We start from the raw sequence: 24,372 nt of genomic DNA, 5'->3' as shown, positions 1-24,372 counted from the left end.
ATATACTTATATACACATGTACATATTCATGCTGCCTTCATCCATTCTCGTCCCCACCCCGCCACACATGAAAATGGCACCCTCTCCCCCCGCGTGCGCGCCGTGTAGCGCTAGGAAAAGACAACAAAGGCCACATTCGTTCACACTTAGTCTCTAGCAGTCATGTGTAATGCACCGAAACCACAGATCCCTTTCCACATCCAGGCCCCACAAACTTCCCATGGTTTACCCCAGTCGCTTCACATACCCTGGTTCAATTAATTGACAGCACGTCGACCCCGATATACCACATCGTTCCAATTCATTCTATTCCTTGCACGCCTTTCACCGTCCTGTATGTTCAGGCCCCGATCGCTCAGAATCTTTTTCACTACATCCTTCCACCTCCAGTTTGGTCTCCCACTTCCCTTTGTTCCTCCACATCTGACATATATCCTCTTTGTCAATCTTTCCCCTCTCATTCTCTCCATGTGACCAAACCATTTCAACACACCCTCTTCTCTCTCAACCACTCATTTTATTACCACACATCTCTTACCCTTTCATTACTTACTCTATCAAACCACCTTGCACCACATATTGTCCTCAAACATCTCAATTCCAAAACATCCACCCTCCTCCGCACAACCCTATCTACAGCCCATGAATCACAACCATATAACATTGTTGGAACCAATATATATATATATATATATATATATATATATATATATATATATATATATATATATATATATAAACTCTTGTATATGATTTAAACATGTTACATTTTTCTTCCATTAATGGAACTGATTACGATTACGGTTCCTCAAAAAATGTGAAATGATTTCCAGTGATTACGATTCCTGATGATAACATGTCTGCTTGACTCGAATCGAATTCACAATAAACTAAAGTGGCAAACACAATCGACTACGTACCGGCAAGGCAAATGACAAGTCAGTGTCTGATCCACCAGTTCCTATGCACAGGACGGCATCTGACATGGGTAGACGTTTCAGCACTTTTTCCCAAGCTATGGTTCCTGCTTCGCCCACCTCTGATCTCCCAAAGCCAATTTGATATGCAGTAATCATGTAATGTAATCATGAGTATGATTCCCTTTGCCCTGGAATCGATTACAATTCCTAATTATGTCATATATATATATATATATATATATATATATATATATATTACGCTGAAAATTCCAACTCGTGCACGCCTATTCTAACTCATGGTCAGTCGTATTAACCATTACAGTAGAGGTGTGTTTTTGAAATGAATTTAACACATTATTTAACCTAATTTGTAAATACTTACCATAAGACTAGAGGGACTGGTAATATCCAGCAACTGACGCTTTGGATGCTTTTTCCAAGGTCACACGAGAAGCTGTGGCCACATTGGTGATAAGTAATGAGGGCGGGAGTGAACATGACGACAGAACACCAGTAGAGGTCGCTCAAGGTTATTGGCTACCTCTGTAACCAACCATGACACTACCTTTCCCATGACTGGTGATTGGGCTGGAGCACTGCTTGCAGCAACATAGTTTTTTGTTCTATTCTCATGAAGCAGACAAATTGTTACAGATCGCACAAAGAACTTGTAATGTTTCACCTTTTTAAAAAAGTAGTAGATGTTTCCAAATTTGCGGTGTGGAGATAATTATACAATATTTAGGGGTGAAGATTACCTATGTGAGTCCGCTGAACGCTGCAGTGCCATAAAGCGGCACTAGGTAATAGAACTAGTCAGTCAGGGGCGGCGCTGTGGGATCACTCTAGTATACCGGCCGGCACTTGTGTCTATTTGATGTTTACACCAAGATCCTAAGTATCCTTTTCTCGTCTTCACAGTGTTTGGTATGTACTCTAAGCCTGACTGCACACTTAGAACCTTAAGTAGTTTTCTTAGATTTTTTCTTTAGATTAGAAAATCTTTTATGGGGATCTCGGCGCAATTCAAACGATGTATAGGCAATCAGCTTCATGTGACTATAATCAAGAGGACTGTAATTCACCTTTTTATTATGGTTCGAATTCTGAATTCTCACTGAGGTTCAAAGATCAGAAAAGTAAATTTTACACTGGAAAGGGATAATATGCCAGCTTCTGAGGTGGATGGACTCTCTTTGATGAAGTCAGTCGTACTCGTACCGTTTGGGGAAAGCACGGGAAGGTTAAGCTTACATAAAGGCTATCGATGTTGAAAGAAGCAGAAATCACAGTGGCCTCCCCTCGAGTTGCTAACGACAGAATATCAATAATGTTACACATTTAGTTTGCAGAGTACTGTGCAATCGGATTAGTGGAGGCAGGTACGTCTTTCTTGTTTTTGCTGAAGCCTTACCTACCCCCCCCCCCCAACACAACACACAAACACACACACACGCACTACCACCCTCCCCAAACAAACAAAGAATGTAGCTAAGCCCATGACTGCATGTGGGATGAGGTGACATTATCCCCCCTCCCCCACCTGGGTGTGGCTGCTGTAACTTGCCTTGGACAATGTTCAGATGACGACCTAGGTTTACAAACAGAGACTGTTGTCCTTGCACACCAAATAAACCAAAGTTTAAGAGTAGTTATCATCCCACTCATGTCACTACGGACGAGTCTTTCAATTGCTTGTAATATCTGAAGTGCAAGTGAATATCTCAAGACCATTCTCTTACATTTCACAAATTACATATGGTATACTCATGGTCATAGTTGATAGAATTAAAGTACGTACTTCTAGTAATTCTTATTATCAATGTAAATTTTGTGTGTTTCTAAGTACGCATAGACAATCGTTTAGCCGACTTTTAAAACTGATCCCCTACATAATTGTTCCCCCACCCTGTCAACTGAGTGTTCTATTATCTCATTCTTTAATCTCCCCAGACTCTGTGACCATTATACGAAATTGCACTTGGGAGGGAGATGGAGAAAGTATTTTCAAGGTTTGTTGAATGTGTTTGATGATAGAGTGGCAGATATAGGGTGTTTTGGTCGAGGTGGAGTGCGAAGTGAGAGGGTCAGGGAGAATGATTTGGTAAACAGAGAAGAGGTTGTGAAAGCTTTGCGGGAGATGAAAGCCGTCAAGGCGGCGGGTTTGGACGGTATTGCTGTAGAATTTATTAAAAAACGGGGTGACTGTGTTGTTGACTGTTTGGTGAGGATATTCAGTGTATGTATGGCTCATGGTGAAGTGCCTGAGGATTGGCGGAATGCATGCACAGTGCCATTGTACAAAGGCAAAGGGGATAAAGTTGAGTGTTCAAATTACAGAGGTATAATTTTATTAAGTATTCCTGGGAAATTATATGGGAGGGTATTGATTGAGAGGGTGAAGGCATGTACTGAACATCAGATTGGGGAAGAGCAGTTTGGTTTCAGAAGTGGTAGAGGATGTTTGGATCAGGTGTTTGCTTTGAAGAATGTATGTAAGATATACTTAGAAAAACAGATGGATTTGTATGTTACATTTATGAATCTGGAGAAGGCTTATGATAGAGTTGATAGAGATGCGCTGTGGAAGGTCTTAAGAGTATATGGTGTGGGAAGTAAGTTGCTAGAAGCAGTGGAAAGTTTTTATCGAGGATGTAAGGCATGTATACGAGTAGAAAGAAAGGAAAGTGATTGGTTCCCAATGAATGTCGGTTTGCGGCAGGGGTGCGTGATATCTCTATGGATGTTTAATTTGTTTATGGATGGGGTTGTTAGGGAGGAGAATGCAAGTTTCGGAGAGAGGGGCAAGTATGCAGTCTTTTGTGGATGAGAGGGCTTTTGAAGTGAGTCAGTTCTTGTTCGCTGATGATAAAGCGTTGGCGGCTGATTTGGGTGAGAAACTGCAGAAATTGGTGACTGAGTTTGGTTAAGTGTGGGAAAGAAGAAAGCCGAGAGTAAATGTGAATAAGAGCAAGGTTATTAGGTACAGTAGGGTTGAGGGACGAGCAGATTGGAAGGTAAGTTGGAATGGAAAAAACTGGAGGAAGAGAAGCGTTTTAGATATCTGGGAGTGGATTTGGCAGCGGATGGAACCCTGGAAGCGGAAGTGAGTCACAGGGTGGGGGAGGGGGCGAAGGTTCTGGGAGCGTTGAAAAATGTGTGGAAGGCGAGAACTTTAACTCGGAGAGCAAAAATGGGTATGTTTGAAGGAACAGTGGTTCCAACAATGTTATATGGTTGTGGGGCATGGGCTATAGATAGGGTTGTGCGGAGGAGGGTGGATGTGCTGGAAATGAGATGTTTGAGGACAATATGTGGTGTGAGGTGGTTTGATCGAGTAAGTAATGTAAGGGTGAGATGTGTGGAAATAAAAAGAGCGTGGTTGAGAGAGCAGAAGAGGGTGTTTTGAAATGGTTTGGGCACATGGAGAGAATGAGTGAGGAAATATTGACCAAGAGGATATATGTGTCGGAGGTGGAGGGAACGAGAAGTGGGAGACCAAATTGGAGGTGGAAAGATGGAGTGAAAAAGATTTTGTGTGATCGGGGCCTGAACATGCAGGAGGGAGAAAGGCGGGCAAGGAATAGAGTGAATTGGATCGATGTGGTATACCGGGGTTGACGTGCTGTCAGTGGATTGAATCAGGGCATGTGAAGCGTCTGGGGTAAACCACGGAAAGTTGTGTGGGGCCTGGATGTGGAAAGGGAGCTGTGGTTTCGGGCATTGTTGCATGATAGCTAGAGACTGAGTGTGAACGAATGGGGCCTTTGTTGTCTTTTCCTAGTGCTACCTCGCACACATGAGGGGGGAGGGAGATGGTATTCCATGTGTGGCGAGGTGGCGATGAGAATGAATAAAGGCAGACTGTGAATTGTGTGCATGGGTATATATGTATGTGTCTGTGTGTGTATATATATGTGTACGTTGAGATGTATAGGTATGTATATTTGCGTGTGTGGATGTGTATGTATATACATTGTGTATGGGGGTGGGTTGGGCCATTTCTTTCGTCTGTTTCCTTGCGCTACCTCGCAAACGCGGGAGACAGTGACAAAGCAAAATAAATAAAAAAAATGAATATATATATATATATATATATATATATATATATATATATATATATATATATATATATATATATATATATATAAAGAACATGACAAGTGAGGCAAGAGGCCTATTTGGCCCATGCTAGGCAGGTCTTGAGTCTGTCCACCCCACAACCAACCGCCCGAACCCGTAAGCACACTACGGATTGCATTTCAGAATGCAACCCAGCAACGCTCTCATTTATTCTCAAGGATTTATTTGTTTGAGATGATTTACTAATTCTCTGATGTATTAACACTAGTAGAAGTGATTTCCAAGCTTAGACCGTTGTCTTTCCAAAATTACATTAAAGTTCTAGATTTACATGAAATAATTCTTATGCAACACAAAACTTAGTATGTTGATAACTAGAATATTTTTTAGAGGTTGCACAGCATCTAACGGCAGACAAATGGCGTAGGCTTAGGCTTAGATACACCGAATCTAAAACTGGATTACAAAGAATTTAAGTTGATATACATAAACAATCTGTAACCAAAGTATCCTATTATTAGTTACTATCTCATGATAATATCTATTTTAAAGTGCATGCAATTCTTTTAAGAAAATATACAGCAAGGCCTCTCACATGAACAAAAGATAGTTCTCAGCTGATTCCAATGTTGTATTCGTAAATTTATTTCGGTTGTTTAGCGAAATGTAAATCTATGAACCGTCACTGGAGCCTGGTGATTAAAGCATGAAGTCCCTTACAAATACTTAATGGTAAATGAAAGGATCAACTTTGATAAGAAGACAAATAATACACAAAACGAAAAAGAAATCCTGGTAAGGAAGAGTAGGCAGCAATGAACAAGAGACCTGTTGGATTGAGTTCATGATACTATTACAACAGTTTAGCTGAGTTCAAGATCGAGCATAACTTCTGCTCCACACATTGTACGCCTTGGTAAGTAATTACTCTAGTAATTGATTTATAACAGATGGACCCTTGTTTTTATTGTCAGATGGGAGACAGAGTGATGATATCTTGAGTTAACCGTGGTAAGGTAAGTCGGTAGTTCCTTTGGGTGAAGTGTTTACTTTCATAGTTGTGGTATCTTAGTTGCATAATGGCACTTTTTTCTCGAGCTTAGTAGTAGTTTGTCTTCCGCCATACCTTCACAATGCCATTTAACATAGCGATATGCTTTAACACAACACTGTCCCCTAGCATGGTAGCATTTTCTCCCCTAACATAGTAGCATTGTACCCCCGTGCATGGTAGCTCAGAGTCCCTTGCGTTGGTAGCTCAGTGTCCCCAAGCATAGTAGTACTGTCCCCCTTGACGTAATAGCACTGTATCCCCGAGTATAGTAGCTACCATGACCACAAGCATGGTAGCATTGTGTCCCCTAGCATAGTAGACCTGTGTCCACTAGCATAGTAACACTGTGTCCTAAGTGGTATAGTAGCACTGTCCTTTTCATGACAGTTGCTCGGTGTTTTCTGTGCAGGCTGACCTCTGGTAGTGTCCCTGAATCTTTTAGGATAATGGCAGTGTCCTCTACATTACAGTTTCCTGTGCCTGATAATTGATGCCCTTTTTTTAATAGGTAATGTGCACTTTGTCCCTTGTGGGATAGCAGAATCGAATTTTGTATAGGATAGCAACATTGTTCTTTTTAAGATAGTCCATCCATAGTTACACCCTTGTTTCTTCTGTAGTATAGTAGCACTGCCTAATCCCTGTGACAGCACACTTGTCACTGACGTTTCAAAGATGGCAGCACTCTCTTCTCAAGGATGGCAGGTTAAGTAATTTCCCTCTCTTATTTCAGCACTATCTCCTATAAAAAAAAAATATTAGTTTCAAATTTTAAAGGATATGCATTATATGCTTTGGATCATGACTCTTTCTTCATTAGTGTAATTCCTCTGTGTCTTTACCACTATGATAGCAACCCTGTATTTACCAGTTGGATTGCAGCTCTGTCTTGTGTAGGATGGCAACACTTGACCTTTATCAGTTGGTGGCTTTGTAGGACAGCAATGCTGTGACCTTCAAGAAGAGTAATGTCATTTCAGTATTTGTAACACTGTGTCTTCTTCAAGATTATTGAATTGAATGCACAAATCTTAAGAAGCAGAAAAGACATTGATGATAAAGTAATAGCCTGCGGCTGCCACCTGGAGACTGATGTATATTTGATCATTATACATGTATGAGTACTGGTAAAAAAGGTTTTCTGTATATATCTTATGGACATAGATTTTGACTTAATGCCTTTAGAATGGTAAGATTATCAATAGAGGGAGACAAAACTTTGAGATAGTAGAGACTGCAGCAAAAGAAACATAAAGTAAAAAGTGTATTTGCAAAGTTTTTGGAAAACTGTCACACTACAACACATTCTGTATTTTTCAGCATATATACTTCTTTTACTTGTAATGATAAAGGAAAGGGCAGGTCAGCACATTTGTTAATCATGTATGAAATATATGGAAATGGTTTAGAAAAATTTAGGCCTCATTTAAGTTCAGGTGATTTAGTGCACAAGTTGTATTTGCAATCTGGAGTTTACTTCAGAGGTCTTCTACTTATACAGTAGGGGTTAAGTCTAGGCTGCTGAGTTAGGTCATTGATCAACTAAGCTGTTGGAGACTGCAACTCCCTTGTCCATGGTACACATTGTAAATAATTTTCCTGGGCCTTCTTGAATTTCTCCACTACATCCTATGATATTTCTTATGGCTGCGGGCATTGAATTGAATTGTCTTGGTCCTCAAGGTATTCAAGATATATTCTCTCATATTTATTGCATTTATGATTTCAGCCATAATATTTTATAGTCTTCCATGCCTGTCATGTCCTGTAGGTTGGGAACAATGGCTTTTAGGATTTTCTCAGTCAAAATAATGATATACCTCTTCCATCTATGCTCCAGAGAGTACTGCCTTAGTGGCTTTAGTTATTTCCAGTAGTTCAGATCCTTTACAGCATCAATGCAGGCTTTGAAAGATCTTTGCACAATTTTGAATTCATCAATTTTGCCTGTCCAGATATATAGATTCAGTACAGAACAGTATTCTATTTGGGAGTGTTGATGCCTTGAAGTGTAAAGCATGATTACTGTTATTTCTTTCCTTGTCTTGGAAGAGGCTACTATTGCCATGTTTTGCTCATGGAAGTATAGCCATACTATAGTTTTATGCTGAGGTCTTTCACATTTTTCATTTTTGATGTGATGGTGTTTGTGTTTCTGATGTTCTGTTCTGGTTTTTATTTCTTATATTTCCTTGTGCCAAAACTTGAGCTCATCCTATCAAAATGCACACTGTTTTCGATAGCCCACTGTATGACTTCATGTCTGTGTGTAGTTTCTCATTATATTTTGTTGAGATTTTCTGACTTATTCTAGTATCATCTGCAAAGAATGGTATGAAGCTATAATATGTGTTCATGACAGTGTCTTATTTGAACGTGAGGAACAGAAGGGGTGCAAGTATGGTCCTTGGGAAACAGACAAATCCAGTTGCAAAAAATTGTGTCAAATTCAATAGAGAAAACAGATTTTAACCTTTGTATTCAGTTTATATAAAAAAAAACAGGACCTGCAGAAGTAAGAGGAAACATATACTGAACCTTTCCTAAAAAATCTTTTTCTAATGCATTTAAGACAAAAACTTTACCCTCTGAAAGTCCTAAATCTCCTTGTCCTCATAGTGATGGCAAATGAAGTGATTCTTCTTATTTTCTTTTGGGGGCATGACTGATGCTTTTTTAGGGGGCATCATTCAGGAGAATCCTTCAGATACATGTCTGAAGGAATGCTCATCAAATTTTCAAAGCATCAAATGTCTTAAAGAGCTAAAAAGGTCCAGCTTCTCTGCTGTGAGGTAATGAGAAATTAGGGAAACATAATAGACATAGTTCAAAACCAGCTGGTTGTGAGCTAAGTAATGAGAATAAGTCCTTAGATGGTGAAGTGAGAGATTCATCTTAATATCTTCTCTATCTTCTACAGAATCATATGTAGGGACAGCCACAAGTAGGAGTAGCTCCTCAGAATAACGGGCATAATTTTACGAAACATGGTCCATTTGAGATCTTAAAGTTTCATTGAATGAAACCTTTCCAAAGATCATTTACCTACATGAAACCAAGCTAAGAAATGAGAGCATAATACATGGATGTACCTAAGAAATTTTTAAATCTGACCCTCCACCAGTTGATTGGGATAAAGGAGAAGCTGGCATTATCATGACATCAGAAATCAATCATAGTGTAGTGCCTGTGAGAACTATGTAAAAAATCAGAGCATTAAGAGTAACTTTGAAATCTGATATTACTGTCTGCTTCTTGTATATCCCCCAGAGGTAGAGCTTACACAAATGAATATTGAGGACCTAATTAATGAACTTCTAAGGCCTTTTCTTCTGCTTGATTACTTTAAAGAACACTGCTTTTTTGGGGACAGAATGCAGTGAAATGAGATGTAAGAGAGAGATAAATTGAAGACACTTAGCTCTGACATCAGAATTCTTGAAAATGTTAGCCATACTTATTGCAATGAACACAATTAGAAATTTTCTGGTACTGACCCATAAGTTTGCTCCAATTTTTTTTTTTTTTACATTAATTGGTCATTTATTCAACACCATGGCAGTAGTAAGTTTAAAATCTTGCTGAGTACAGCTAAAAACTTTATCCCAAATAAATAGCCTCTGAGATGGAAACTTGAGAGGGCCGATTGGGGTGACTATAGAATTAGAGCTTTAGTTACCCACAGAATGCATCACTCATGGTTTTGAAGAAGCATGTGATAATTTTGTAAACATTATTTTGGATGAAGCTGAGAAGAGCATTCCTAAAGCAAAAATGAAAAGCCACAACCATTTGTTCAATAATGGAACCAGTTTTACAGTACATATTAAAGACTTTTGAGATATATTTACAGAAAATTAAAAAACAATTAATCTTTGGTATCAATGGTAGTTTATCAAAAAGTGCCTGGAAAAAATAAAGGAACTTATAGGGCATAATGGACAATTTATGTTGAGAATATCAACACCATTACTAAACCTAAAAGTTTAGAAAATAATATAAGTTCGAAAGTTTTTCCACTTCTTTGTCTTGCCTTAGTAATTGAGGCATTAAAGTAAATGATCCCTCTGCAGTAGCTAATATTCTCAAGTTTCTCATCAGTATCAAGTGTCAGCAGGTAAAGTAGGAAGTTCCAGAAAATGAGACAATGAGATTTTTCTACTGTCTTTACCTGTGACAGTAAAGAGGATTATAATGAACCATATCATATGAAGGAAGTGATATCAGGTTCATACTGAATTTACTGCTCCAGAGGAGAATGAATACACTGTGATATGTTAAAACAGTTTCCTGAAGCATCCATAGAATTTATATTTGATTTGTTTCACCTTGTATAAATGCTAAGTTACTCCCTTATAGCTGGAAGAGATCCCTTATTCCTGCCATTTTTAAGCCAGCTCAAGATCCTACCTTTATTACAGGCTGTAGAGTTACTGCTTTGACTTGTCTTCTTTGCAAAGCTTCAGAGAAAATGATTAATAATATACTGGCAAGGTACCATGAAAGAAATTATTGTATCCCTCCATTCCAATAAGGTTTTAGAAAGCTGCAGTCTACCAGAGACCCATTGATATGAACATTCAATGACATTCTGAAAGGATTTGCTAATCAACGCAGTGGTAGGGTTCTTAGATTTGGAGAAGTCCTTTGATCCTGCTTGATGTAGTAGCATAAGGCAGTTCCACAATTTAGGCCTTTGAGGGAGACTTTGAAGGTTAATTTAATAGTTTTTGGAAGAAAATTAAAGATGAGGGCTTGAAGGTTAATTTAATAGTTTTTGGAAGAAAATTAAAGATGAGAGCTGCTAGTTACTGTTCAACTGAATTTTCACAGGGCACATTGATAAGTGGTTCCTGCTTCATTGTTGCTGTCAATAGTGTTGTTGAAATAATTTCAGGGAATGTTAGATTATCCCTTTTTCATGATTTGACTGTTTATTAAACATTAGCTCCTAATGTTTCTGTAAAATATTTGCAAGCTCCTGTGGATAAGGTTAGTGATTGGGCAGATTTCTCAGGTTTTGATTTCTTATTTTTTTTTATTATACTTTGTCGCTGTCTCCCGCGTTTGCGAGGTAGCGCAAGGAAACATACGAAAGAAATGGCCCAACCCCCCCCCATACACATGTATATACATACGTCCACACACGCAAATATACACACCTACACAGCTTTCCATGGTTTACCCCAGACGCTTCACATGCCTTGATTCAATCCACTGACAGCACGTCAACCCCGGTATACCACATCGCTCCAATTCACTCTATTCCTTGCCCTCCTTTCACCCTCCTGCATGTTTAGGCCCCGATCACACAAAATCTTTTTCACTCCATCTTTCCACCTCCAATTTGGTCTCCCTCTTCTCCTCGTTCCCTCCACCTCCGACACATATATCCTCTTGGTCAATCTTTCCTCACTCATTCTCTCCATGTGCCCAAACCACTTCAAAACACCCTCTTCTGCTCTCTCAACCACGCTCTTTTTATTTCCACACATCTCTCTTACCCTTACGTTACTCACTCGATCAAACCACCTCACACCACACATTGTCCTCAAACATCTCATTTCCAGCACATCCATCCTCCTGCGCACAACTCTATCCATAGCCCACGCCTCGCAACCATACAACATTGTTGGAACCACTATTCCTTCAAACATACCCATTTTTGCTTTCCGAGATAATGTTCTCGACTTCCACACATTCTTCAAGGCCCCCAGAATTTTCGCCCCCTCCCCCACCCTATGATCCACTTCCGCTTCCATGGTTCCATCCGCTGCCAGATTCTCTGAACAAAAAAACTCTGGCTGTACATTGTACAAAATCATCTTAAAGGTCAGTGGTTTCACATGTGTTACTGAAAGGTATTTTCATTTCATCTGAAAAGGAGGTAAAAAGTTTTGGCATGATTTTTTATAGAATATTGGCATGGGCCAATTAAATACCTCAAGAATAAGTTGACAAAATTGTGCTAAACATTTTGAAGGCAGTGTCTCTATTCCTGGAAAGCTTACTCCAAAACCACACTGAGTTTATAAGATTCATTATGTAGACCAAAACTGGACTGTTGTTGCCGGATATGTTGATTGTCCACTAATGACACCTTGAAATAATCTTAGTACAGCATTAGAATTTGCACAGGAGCATTTGATCCTCAGAAGTTGAGTTTGTATGCAGATTGTAATGAGCCTACCGTGTAAAGTTAAGATGCCTTAGAATATCTCTTTAAAGGTTAAACTTACACCATCTGACCTTATATGTAAGTACTTTTTGCTGCTTGAGAGTGGTATTTGATCAACATCCAAAGTTTTCTACATCCTTAAATGTAAGAATAAAAAATGCTACAAATGAGAATGGTTTGGACAAAAACTCTGTTCTAAAAGTAGGTTTTGCTTGGTTCTGTCTCTGGAATGTTCATAGATGAAACTGGATGGATTGTAAGAAAACAACTGGAGCAACATCACTTATGTGAAAAAAAGTAAACTTCCTTTGTCTGATACTTTTCATGCACATAGAATAATTATATTTATTGATGACTCAGAATATGTTGAAGATGTAGGATTTTGCTGTAGTTATGAAAGAAGAATCTCATAAGAAAATTACCAAAAGAATCTCCCATATCTACTGCAGAATTATAGTGTATTCAGGCTACTCTTAAGTCAATTGATTAGTTTCAAAAAGAAATGTACAGTCGACCATCATTCCTAGAATGCACTTCAAGCTTTATCATACTATTTTTCAAAGCATCCCTTAGTTCAAAATGTCCAAGACTGAACTCTTAGAATCCACGTATAGCTTGAGTGTAGAATTTTGTTGGTGTCCTGGATATGTTGATGTCTTTTGGACTGAAATAGCAGATGCTGTGTTAGATGTAAATGGCAAGCTAGGAGAGACTTAGAATTCCCAAAGAATAATGAAAAGCTTGAAAGAATATAAAACTGGAAGATAAGAAAGGTGTTGAAGTACAGGATGGCCTTCCTCTGTCAACAGGAATCACCATTTTGAGTTACTTCTTGTCAGTTGATACCTGCTCTAATATGTAACAACTGCAATATCAATAATACTGTGGAGCAAGTGCTGTTGGAATGCTATAGATATAGGATTCTTGGAGTTAAATATGATAATAGTGGAAGAAGTAAAAGTATTTGAGAAATTTTAGACAATAATGTATGTACTGTATGTTGATAAACTTGCTTAAGAAATCCAAAATCTATAATTCTCTGTTAACAGATTATGTTTTAAGATAAACCATTAGTTTCTAGGACTTCACAAACTCCACAAAATCAAAATTAACCATGAGATGCTTAGGTCAGACTTGATAGTATATGTTGCAACATATAACGCTTTTGCCAAGCTGTATTTGCATAATTTACCCAATACATATAACTTTTGCATGGTAACCTTGTAAATTACCTCTTTGCATGCAATACCACCACTAGGAAATATCTATAAAATGTGCATGAATAGCTAGGTTATTTGGGGTAAGTAGGCTTTCATTTCACAGCATCAAACAGCTTTGCCATGAGTGGAGCAGCAGAGGAGCTTGGTTCTAGACTTAACTGTGGAGAGGTTGATGAGACTCCATAGTTAAGTTGAAGTTTTAACTTTAGTATTTCTTTTGATTATAACACACATGTATATTGTAAAAGCATGGGTACCAGCGGTGTTTGTATTTATGCATCAGAATGGTTTAATTACCACTAAGGTTTTTTGAGTGGAATGTAAATAAATATTAAAACACTTTAAAATAGTAGTTCAATTTGTCTTAAATTTCATGACATACAATATTTTTTGTATGTAATTAATAAAGTAATTATTCTTAAGATCTTATTTCCCAACCTGTCCAAGTTCAAGCCAATTATTAATGTAAAATGTTATGTATTTTTATTCCTTTCAGTTTTAGTATGTAATGAATCTTAATGATGAAAAGCACAATTTTTCATTAATGGGTAAGGCAGCAGCCCAGGGTGTGTGCAGTTTTACCATTTTACTGTAGTCACTGCCACATTTTTGCCTTTTGTGGGCTTACTGTGGCATGCAGCCAACTTTTCATTGTTGATGGTTCCTTTTAGAATTCCTTTGGTATGTGTCTTTCACGTCTGTTTTATTTTAGATTTGCTTTGAAATCCTCTAACCTTACTGTTATAGTTAGTATTCACCTTTCCCAGCAATTCATTGTGATCAGCTCAAGGCCATCCCCTTCCCGTATTATGATTTTTGCTTCTTTATTGCTTTTGCTTTGCCCAAATAAGACTTCCCATTGATTGAGATGGCATCCTCCAATGCAGAAAGGCTGTAATCAGTTACCAGCTTTTGCTGTATATTGTGTGAGAAAAACAATTAACCTTACATGGGACTTGGGATCAAACCAGACCCTTTGGAATAGAAAAATGCTGTTTCATTCCCTTGTGGTACAGTATATTATTTATCATTGTGATACATCATATTATTTCACTTACGTATGAATGTTTCCTGACCCTCAAATTTTCTTCAGTATTTCTCATTCATATTTGGTATCAGGAAGACAAAGCCTCACTGTCATGGAGGTAGCCTGGATTTATATATTTGTGTAGAAATGAGATTTTCACAAGGAGATTGTTTGTAACCATTCCCTGCCCCTTTGTTTGTTGCAGCCTTGGAAATTAATATTCATTACAAGTAAATTAAGCCATTTATCTAAAGAATTGGAAGCTGAGACCTGATCAGAAGCCACAACTGCAACTGGAAGAAAGCTGTAGGTCAGATCTTGGTAATGTAACTGCAGAAAAGCTCAAAATACTGGAATTCATTTTTGTTGCCTTGTCGATTACAAAGTCCTTGTTGCAGGTTCACCATGGAGCACAACACCAACATTCTACGTCTGGCAACGTACATGTGTCCTGATATCCCTGTTGAATACTATGAATTTCTAGCTGAGTACTTAGAAAAACAGCTAAAATTACAAACAGTACTTTTATACAATTCACGGAAACGTGGGCCAGACACCAGTCGTGGAGATCACCAACTTATTGATCTAGGTATGGTAGAGGAGCAGTCTTCAGTAAAATGTTTGTTACAATGCTCCTTGATCTCTCTTCTTGGTTTCTTGCTACATTTGTCATTTATGAACAGGACTGCTTCTAAAAATATTTTTATTCATTATCCTTATTTTGAGTGTGTGGAATTAGTTTATCAACTGGTGCAGTGTTTTCCATGAAACAGAAGACTCTCCTCCACAGTTTAGAATCTTTCTGAGTCACCTGATAGGCTTATTTTGATATATTTTTTAGTCACAGTGAATGAAAAACCTTCCAACATAACAAAATCTAAGGGTATCATCACATCTTCCATGCAAGAAATGTAAATTGAAAGAGTTTCTACACTCACCGAGAATAGTTACAACTTAAGAACAAGATTGTATGCATCATGAGGTTTACTAGAATTATTTATTGAATACCTTAGTAGTTAACAAACATAAATTCTCCAGTTACCAGTGTTATTAAGTGATTTGTTGCCAGCTAACTTTAAATTTTGTACCTAAGATTGGACAGATTATTAAAGTTATTCTTGTACATTGTTTTGGTGTTTGTGAACAGTAACATGCAAATTAAGACAGACATCTAAACATTTTTGTAACACTCTATTTTTAGACTTGTTAGATTCACTTTTGTTAATATTTGTATTCTTCGTATTCCATCAGTATCATATAGACCTTCTTCAGCCACATAGAATGCAGACTTATCCACATTTAAGACTCTATGACCAGTTCAGAGGAGCTCCACTTCAAGTACTTGCCCTTTACTATTCAGTCTTCTGTTAGACAGCAATGTTCTTCACACAGTAATGTGGTTTGCACCACTTTTCTTTTCTTTCAACAAACTCACTCTTCTCCATGAAATTCCTTGGCAGAAGTTACTGCAGTTACTACAGTATCTGTATTTAGTAAGATGGTTATTTCATGTTAAAATGGAGGAGTGTGTGTGGAATCCTTCCCATGTATTTGATCACCATATTAGCTTATGATAAATGCTTACATTTCTTTTTCTTTATCAAGATATTGCATGAATAATCCACCTAATATTTTTGCCATCCATTTCTGTAACTGCAGATGTTTTCATTTTCATACAGCACCATATAAAGAGATCCCTTCAGGATGGCAGTATATAATATGAAAGCATGAACAGAAGTTAGAGGCTCTATACTCACATAGTTAATTTGTTTACTTTTCATTTTCACACCAATAAGTACAGGTTGTACCCCTTTAATCCAGCGCTCTGTGGTCTAGCAACTTCCATGGTCCAGCATGTTTTGAATCTACTGCCATTAGTTTTTGGTTTCAGACAATGGCTAAGGCTCCAAAATTTGTTTACTCTGTTGCTGAGGTAATTAACGGTCTTGTTGATTTCTTATATTCAGCTGTATTTTAGCCCTTCAGGATGTCATCCAAGAGACCAAGAGGTGCAGATGTTGCTAGTGCTAATAAGCATAAGCATAAATCATTATCTGTGCTTGAAAAGATGGAGTTATTGAAAAAAATTAGATAAAGGAAGTTCTGTAAAGACTTTGTGTGATTACTGTGAGATCAGATCATCAACTGTGTATGACTTAGGGGACAGTTTCTGTTTTCTCTGGCATATTTTGTGGTCTGGCAATGGCCAGTTCTCAAGGTTGTTGGATTAAAGAGGTACAACTGTATATTTTCTTTAAAGATATGGATATATCACATATCTCTAATGCTGGGTTACGCAGTAAAAGCTGATTACCCTTGGAAAGTAATGATGTAGTATTCGCTCTGAGGTAGCTACTTCCGTGTGTTTATCTTCTGTTAGGCCTTTGTGCTTGGTAATTTTTAAGTACGGTACATTTGTATTGTTAACAATGTTGGTGGTTCTTATCCAGGGGGTGATAGCATTACTTACCATGCCGCAAGACGTTGGAAGTTATTTGGTTTTATCTTTCTTTATATGTTGTCTTTTCCTGCTGTACTGCAGGGTGACTTTTTCCAAACCTGCCTCAAGCTAACACATGGTAATTGCACATTGACACTGGCATCCCTCTTCTCTACATATAGCACAGTGCCTCCCAAACATTTCCTTGCACTTCATCTCAAAACATCCTTTGTAACTGTTTTCATTGATTTCACTTGACTTTTGCCTATCGTTCCCATAAAGTTATGGATCTTTTAGAATCAGCTAAACTTTGATCTCAATAATGAAATATTTATGTCTTCGTTTTTTCATTTTTAGCTTTTGTCTCAACATCATCATACCTTCAAAATTATAAGTCCTGCTCAAGTGACTTCCAGTTACTTCCAGTAGGAGCTGTATCTAAGCATCCAATCAAGGGTGAAGTTCTTGGCTACTACACTGATATTGTTGTGCACAAGGATGTGAAGTGAGTTATTGTATTGATTATGTAAGTTACTTTGACTTTTACTATTTCCAGTCTTTGAATTCCTCTACAACACCCATATCCTCAGACATCTTGAATCTCAGAGTCTTCCCAGTGGTCGTCATCAGTATGGCTTCCATAAGGCGAGATCCACTGATGATATCCTTTCCTATTTTAATAATATCTGGTCATTATCTCTGAAAGATTTTGGAGAATCCTATGTGGTTACCCTTGATATATGCAAAGCTTTTGACCAGGTTTGGTACTAGGGTCTCAGCTCTATGCTTTTCTCCCTCATATCTAGCTTTCTCTCCAGCCAATCTATCTTTTAAGTTGTGAATGGATCAGCCTCTCACCTTCTTGCCATCAGTGGTGTCCCTCAAGGTTCTGTCGTGTCTTCTACACTTTTTTTTCTCTATCAACAATTTGCTTTCTTCTACACATAACCAATTACACTCATATGCTTACAACTCAGCACTGCATTCATCCTCCTTTAAATCTGCTACATTCTCACTCAATCTTCATCCATCTTGTCACACCTTCTTCAGTAAACTTAGACTTGGACAAGATATCTCAGTTGGGGGTTAGATGAAAACTGTCTAAGTTTAATGCCTCCAAGACTCAGTTTCCGCCCATCTCTTATTAAAAATTCCTCACAACCTTGCCCATTCCCTTGATGGATCTGTAATTCTGCCACTTGATTTAGTAAACATACTTGGTAGTACTATAACATCCACACTGTTTCAGAAACCTCACAGTACAGAAATATCTAAGTTTGCTTCTAAGAATCTGGGAATCATTTGAACCTAAAATATTTTCTACTGAACAGTTGCTCCATTTATACAAAGGATTGATCCCTCTTTGTATGGAGTACTGCTCTCACATCTGGGGTTACTCTAGCTGTGCATCCTTACTAGACATAGTTGAGTCGAAAGTGATCTGGCTTGTCAGCTATCCCAGGCTAACCTCAAAACTTGACTCACTTGCCCTGCGTTGCATTATTGGTTCGCTTTCCCTTTTCTGCAGTTATTACTTTGGGTTTAGCTCCTGAGAGCTGGTTGCGTGTAAACCCCTACCACTTGTTAGACCATGTAATACTCGGCAAGCTACTGCATCACATGATTACTGTGTAGCCATTAGTAACTCATGGGTGAGCCATTTCAATATCTGTTCCTTTCCATACACCTCAAACATCAAAGCTTTGAAACTCTGCCTTTTTATGTCTTTCCCCATAACTACAACTTGGCACTTTTTAAGACTTTTTTTTTTACTTCAAAATTTCTAATTGCTTTCTGTCTCTTGTTTTTCCCTTATATTAACCACTATATTTCAATTAAGGACCATTCATGTTGTGTACTCTTGTCTGTAACTAGAGCCTCCAACATAAAAAACCAAGTATATCATGTCATGATTAAGGAGTGGCTCTTACATCAGTATTGTTGTGTCTTACAAAGTGAAGTGAATTGTATCAATTACTTGCAGTACTATATAAATATCCTCAGTGCCTCATAGATCACTTAGGAATGCAGTGATACAACAGGTGTTTTATTACTTAGGTTTTCGGGTCAGGATTAAGATTCATTGTTTTTTCTGTGCAAACTTGACCTAAGGAACTGTTCATGCCTTACACAGAATATTACTCATTGTAGCTGTGGGCCTAGATATTTCAAACATATATTTCTCACAGGCATTATGCCTTTTAGCAACAGAATTATTGTACATTATTAAGAAAACTTTAATTTTAGATGGTTTCATCTATCTTATACATTTCCCTCTGGAGCAAGTTTGAAGTAAGATCAGACAAAGGAATGGCCTTATTGCTTACATTCTCTCACTAGTTGTCACATGTAATTCATTGAAATCAGAGCCCCTATCCACAACCAGGCCCCAATGACCTTTTGGTGGTTCCCCTAAGTGCCTCATATTCCTTGGTTCAGCTCAGTGACAGAACATCATCCTTTGTATGCCACATTGCTCCAGTCTGCTCTATCCTTTGTATGCCTTTCACCCACCTGCATGTTCAGACCCCAAACTTTCAAAGCATCATATACTCCTTCCTTCTATCTTCTTTTTTTTCCCCTTTGTTTCTTCCACTTTTGACATATCTACCAACTTGGTCATCCTCTCCACACTCATCCTTTTCATACATCCATACCATTTCAGCACACCCTTTTCAGCTCTTATGTACATACTCCTCGTACTATGAGACCTATCTCACCCTGTCATTTCTTATTCAATTAACCCTTCTTATACCTCATAAGGTCCTCAAACATTTCATTTCCAGTACATCCACCCACTTTACAATTTTCCCTAAGTCCCACGCTTTACATCCATACCACAATGACAGGACAATTATGATATCAAACAAACCCATGTTTGCCCTCAAAGACAGTAACTTCAGTTTTCACTCATTTCTGAGTGTTCCCAGTTCCCTTGCTCCTTCACCCAGCCAGTGGCTCGTTTCAGCTCCCATGGTTCCATTTGCTGCCATATCCACTCTCAGGTATCTAAAGCAGTCCACTTCCTCCAAGCTTTCTCCAAAGAACATATCCCTCATCAGTACTAAACCCAATAACTTTGCTTATATTCACATGTTGCAACTTTCTCCTTTCTCACACTCACCCAAACTCAGAAACCAGCTTCTGCAGTTTTTCATTTGAATCTGCCACCAGCACCATGTCATCAGTAAACAACAGCTGACTGACCTCCCAGGTCCCTTCACCCCAACAAACTGCATATCTGTTCCTCTCCTCAAGACCTTTGCATTCACCTCCTTCACTACTCAATCCAGAAACAAATTAAACATTCATGGTGATATCACACCCCTGATGCAGACCCACCCTCATTTGGAACCACTCACCTTCTGTCCTTATTTGCTCACATGCCTTACTCCCTTAAACTCCTCAAAGCTTCTAGGAGCTTTCCTCCCACACCATATATTCACAACACCCTCTACAGAGCATCTCTATCAAATGTTGTACATTTTCTCCAGATCCACAAACACAACATACACGTCCTTCTGCTTCTCTTTAGTATTTCTTACACACGTTCTCCAAAGCAGATTCCTGATCCCCACGTCCTTGAAGCCACATTGTTCCTACCCGAAATGAAACTCTTTCTATGCCATGCCACCATCCTCTCAGTCACTACTTTTGTGCCCCTTCCCTATATAAAGTGGCACTTCACCATAAGCCATACATACATTGAAAATCCGAACTTATCAGTAAATGGCATAATCTCCTTTCTTAAGAAAATCAACTGCAATCCCATCCATTCCAGCCTATTTGCTACATTTTATCTCACCTCCACATCCAAAACATCCCACTTTTGCCACCGTCATCAGATACATGTAACATCCCTTCAAAACACACTTGAGTCTACCCTTCACCTCATTTGTGCTTGTTACTATTACCTCCATTTGCCCCATTACCAATGTTCCCATGTTCCCATGTAGTCTCTTGTTTTTATCTCACTGTTCACCTTTCAACACATTTTCTTATTTTCCCTGAAGTTTGCAAATACTTGCTCACACCAGCTCTCACTTGCCCTCTTTTTCAACCCCTTTACTTTTCTCTTGGCATCTTGCCACTTTCTCTTATATATCTCCCAGTCATTTGCACTCCTTCCTTTAGATAATGTCCTTGCACCTCTTTTTTTCTCCTTCACCAGCAACTTAACTTTCTCATCCTACCACTCACTACCCTTTCTCATGTTCTCACCTCCCGCATGCCACTTATTTCTATTGCATATTTAAGCATTGCTTCCATAAACACCTCCCATTCCTTACCTACTCCCCTAGCTTCATTTAATCTCACATTTGCCATTCTACACTCATTCTTTCCTGGTAGTTCTTCTATCAAGCCTCTTTTCCAAGCTCAGTCACTTTCACAACCCTCCTCCCACTCATATCATTTCGTATTTTCCTATACCCTTGCAAACCTTCACCCTTGCTTCCACCAAGTAATGATCAGACATCCCACCAGCTGCCTTTCTCAGCACATTTACAACCAAGAGCCTCTCTCTCCTGAGCACACCTTGCCTTAGGTATATAGTACAATAATGCTCCTTTAATTTTCCATCATTCCTATACACACTTGTAAACCTTTGTATTTCCCTCTTTTTAAGCCAGATATTCCCATTCACCAGTTCTTTTTCTGCATTCAGCCCCACTCCACAAGCTATTCGTCATTCTTAATTCACATCAGGTATGCCATGCTTCCCAGTTATACACTCAATTACCAGTTATTTCCCACTCTTGCATTTGAATAATCCATCTCTAATACTCAGTTTTATATATGTAAAATTGCTGACCCACTCACTTACCTCCTCCCAGAATACCCATGTCCCTTCTTTAGTCCTCTCATCTTTAGGGCATAGCATTAATAATCTCTCACCTCATGTGCTCCACTCTCATTTTTACTTGCATCATTGTGGGGCTTACTTTCTTACTCTCTTTAACACATTCACAGAACTCCTTTAGCTCTCTCTCTCTCACACTTACCCCTGACTTTACTCCTCTCTGAACCATTCTTCCTCTTTTCCTGTTAGGTTTGTTTCACAAAGAGCTAGAACGTCCAGGTCTCTCTCTCTCTCTCTCTCTCTCTCTCTCTCTCTCTCTCTCTCTCTCTCTCTCTATCTCTGTTAAAAGGATTATGAAGTTTCAAAGCTCTAGTTAGAGTTGTAGGGAACGAAATAGTTATCAAAACAGTCCACCCTTGAGTTGCCATCAGCCACATAGCAATCATGTGACAAAGCAGCATGCTGAGTATTGCGTGTTCTAGCTAGTGGTGGGAGCACACTAGCAGCCAGCTCTTGGGAGTAAAAACCAAAGTAATACCTGTAGAAGAGGGAAAGTGAACCAACATTGTGGTGTAGTACAAGCAGGTCAAGTTTTGAAGTTAGCCTGGGAGAGTTTATTAGACGGACCACTTTTGACTTGACTCTGTCAAGTAAGGATGTAGAGCTAGAACCACCCCATATGTGAGAGCAGCACTCCATACAAGGACTGATCAATCCTTTGTATAAACGAAATAACTGTTTAGAAGAAAAGAAATTTTGACATCTGAGCAGGACTTGGAGTTTCTTAGAGGCAAACTTAGATATTTCTGTAATGTGGGATTGTTTCTTAGAGGCAAACTTAGATATTTCAGTAATGTGGGTTTTTTAAGAAAAAGTGGATGTTCAAGTAGTGCTAAGTATTAATTATGTTCATTGAGTCAAGAGGTGGAATTACAGAACTGTCAAAGGAGAGAAGAAAGTTTTGAGGAATTTTCCCAAGAGTTATGGGTAGAAACTGAGTCTTGTAGCCATTAAACGTAACTCATTTTTGTCTACCCCACTGAGATATTTTGTCTAAGTCAGAGTTTATTGAAGAAGTTATGTTGAGATGATTCAGATCAAATGAGTATAGCTTATCAAACCTTTGCCATAACACTCTTGCTCTGTGTTCCTCCATGTCTCATACACTCCACATCTGCCACCCTATCTTTTGACCCTTTGGCTGCATGCTGGTCCACTATGATTGCTGCAATGTCCTACTATTGCCAAAGATTTTAGTGGCAGTATTATGGATTCCTAGCTGATGTATGGTTTCATATTGTATTCACGGATGTCACAAGCAACCAAACAACACAGCTGGAATATATATCGTGCATCATAGGTACCCATAAATCATCATAGTGTAATTACTTCACCAGTGTGGGAAGCCAGAATTATAAGGCAACTGTTGGCATACAATCCCACCAAAATCACTTTGTAATTTCTTTCTTCTCCATGTTCCTAAAAGATGGATATGTATAAGTATTTCTCTCATATTAACTCATCCAACATTTCATGTATTTTCCAAGTGGTCATCATGCCTCCATGATCTCAGGTTGATAACTGTGCACTAATAAAGGTGGTTACAGGGGTATTGAAGAAAGCAAAAGTTCTTCTGTGCCTTCTTGTCATTGAAAGAGACCTATTTAGGCTACTAATGGTATGATAAGTCATTTGGATATTTAAATTGAGGTTAGAAAATTTAACTAATTCCTGGAAGGATGGGAATAGGCCTGTAAGGATCATTAGATGATACTGGAAACAGTTTAATAAGCAGTCTATTCAGTAATGTAAACATAATGTATTGTGTAATATCTTATACGTTTTTTAATATTTTTAGGTGACTGGATTTTTTGAGGTAGTTTTTTGCCTTTACATTCTGTTTGACTGATTATGATGACCAGTATTTACTTTATGACTGCCTATGGTAAAACTGAATATCTTTCACATATGTATTCTTAACCTATATCATGAAAACAAATTCAATATCTTATTATTTTTATGTGAAAATAAACTTTTTTTATCAATTTCAGGGAAAGATTAAAGGAATTCCTGGACATACGAGGATGTAAACTTGTTTATGCTGGAGAAAATTCTCTAAGTAGTAGTAAACTTTTACTTCGGACATTGAAGCAGATTGGAGAAGATGCTTCTTTCTTTTCTGACATACAAGGTAAAGTTGCAATTTTTTGTGTTTGAGAGAATTGTGCTGTAGATATTGGACTTTATTGTCTTTTTCCATGAATGGAGGAAGATCATTCCTAAGAATGCTTACAAGGTCTGCCCATTTGTGGTTGACTAGGTTGCGGGTGGGGGATGGGTGCTGAAATGAAAAATAACAGATGCTAAATGCTTTCTATGGGTTAATGAAATATTGGAATAATTTGGTCATTAGTGTCATCTTCATTTTGGATTTGGTATTATATTGAAATGGGTTTCTAACCTCTTCCTTGTAGGGGATTTTTTTTTTTTTTTCTTAGTTCAAGCTCTAATGATTTTTAAAAGTTGCACTCCAGTTGTATGATCTACTTTCTTTTTCATGATCAAACCTTTCTTATATCCTACCAGGTGCTTCTGCTATGAAAATGAGTTTGACATTGCACAGAATAAAAGCACTTTTATTTTTTTATT

General features: G+C 38.2%; 2 protein-coding genes across 2 annotated transcripts in view; one reads left to right on the top strand and one right to left on the bottom strand.

Moving 5' to 3' along the window:
* The window catches only part of LOC139763933 (uncharacterized), a 36,041-nt gene extending 34,634 nt beyond the window's left edge, over positions 1 to 1,407 (bottom strand). The window contains exon 1 of the mRNA XM_071690404.1: positions 1,303 to 1,407. The gene's annotated coding sequence lies outside the window, so the exon portion shown is untranslated. The remainder of the gene's footprint in view (positions 1 to 1,302) is intronic.
* A 4,215-nt stretch (positions 1,408 to 5,622) lies between these two features.
* LOC139763935 (uncharacterized) overlaps positions 5,623 to 24,372 on the top strand; it is a 34,293-nt gene continuing 15,543 nt past the window's right edge. The window contains exons 1-4 of the mRNA XM_071690406.1: positions 5,623 to 5,919; positions 14,881 to 15,071; positions 17,280 to 17,427; positions 23,775 to 23,914. Coding sequence (XP_071546507.1) covers positions 14,888 to 15,071; positions 17,280 to 17,427; positions 23,775 to 23,914 — 472 coding nt within the window. The 5' untranslated portion in view covers positions 5,623 to 5,919; positions 14,881 to 14,887. The remainder of the gene's footprint in view (positions 5,920 to 14,880; positions 15,072 to 17,279; positions 17,428 to 23,774; positions 23,915 to 24,372) is intronic.

This window comes from Panulirus ornatus, chromosome 48 (assembly GCF_036320965.1).
Source record: "Panulirus ornatus isolate Po-2019 chromosome 48, ASM3632096v1, whole genome shotgun sequence".
Taxonomy (NCBI): domain Eukaryota; kingdom Metazoa; phylum Arthropoda; class Malacostraca; order Decapoda; family Palinuridae; genus Panulirus; species Panulirus ornatus.
Note: the sequence above shows the minus strand (reverse complement) of the source record. Positions and strands in the feature narration are given on the sequence as shown.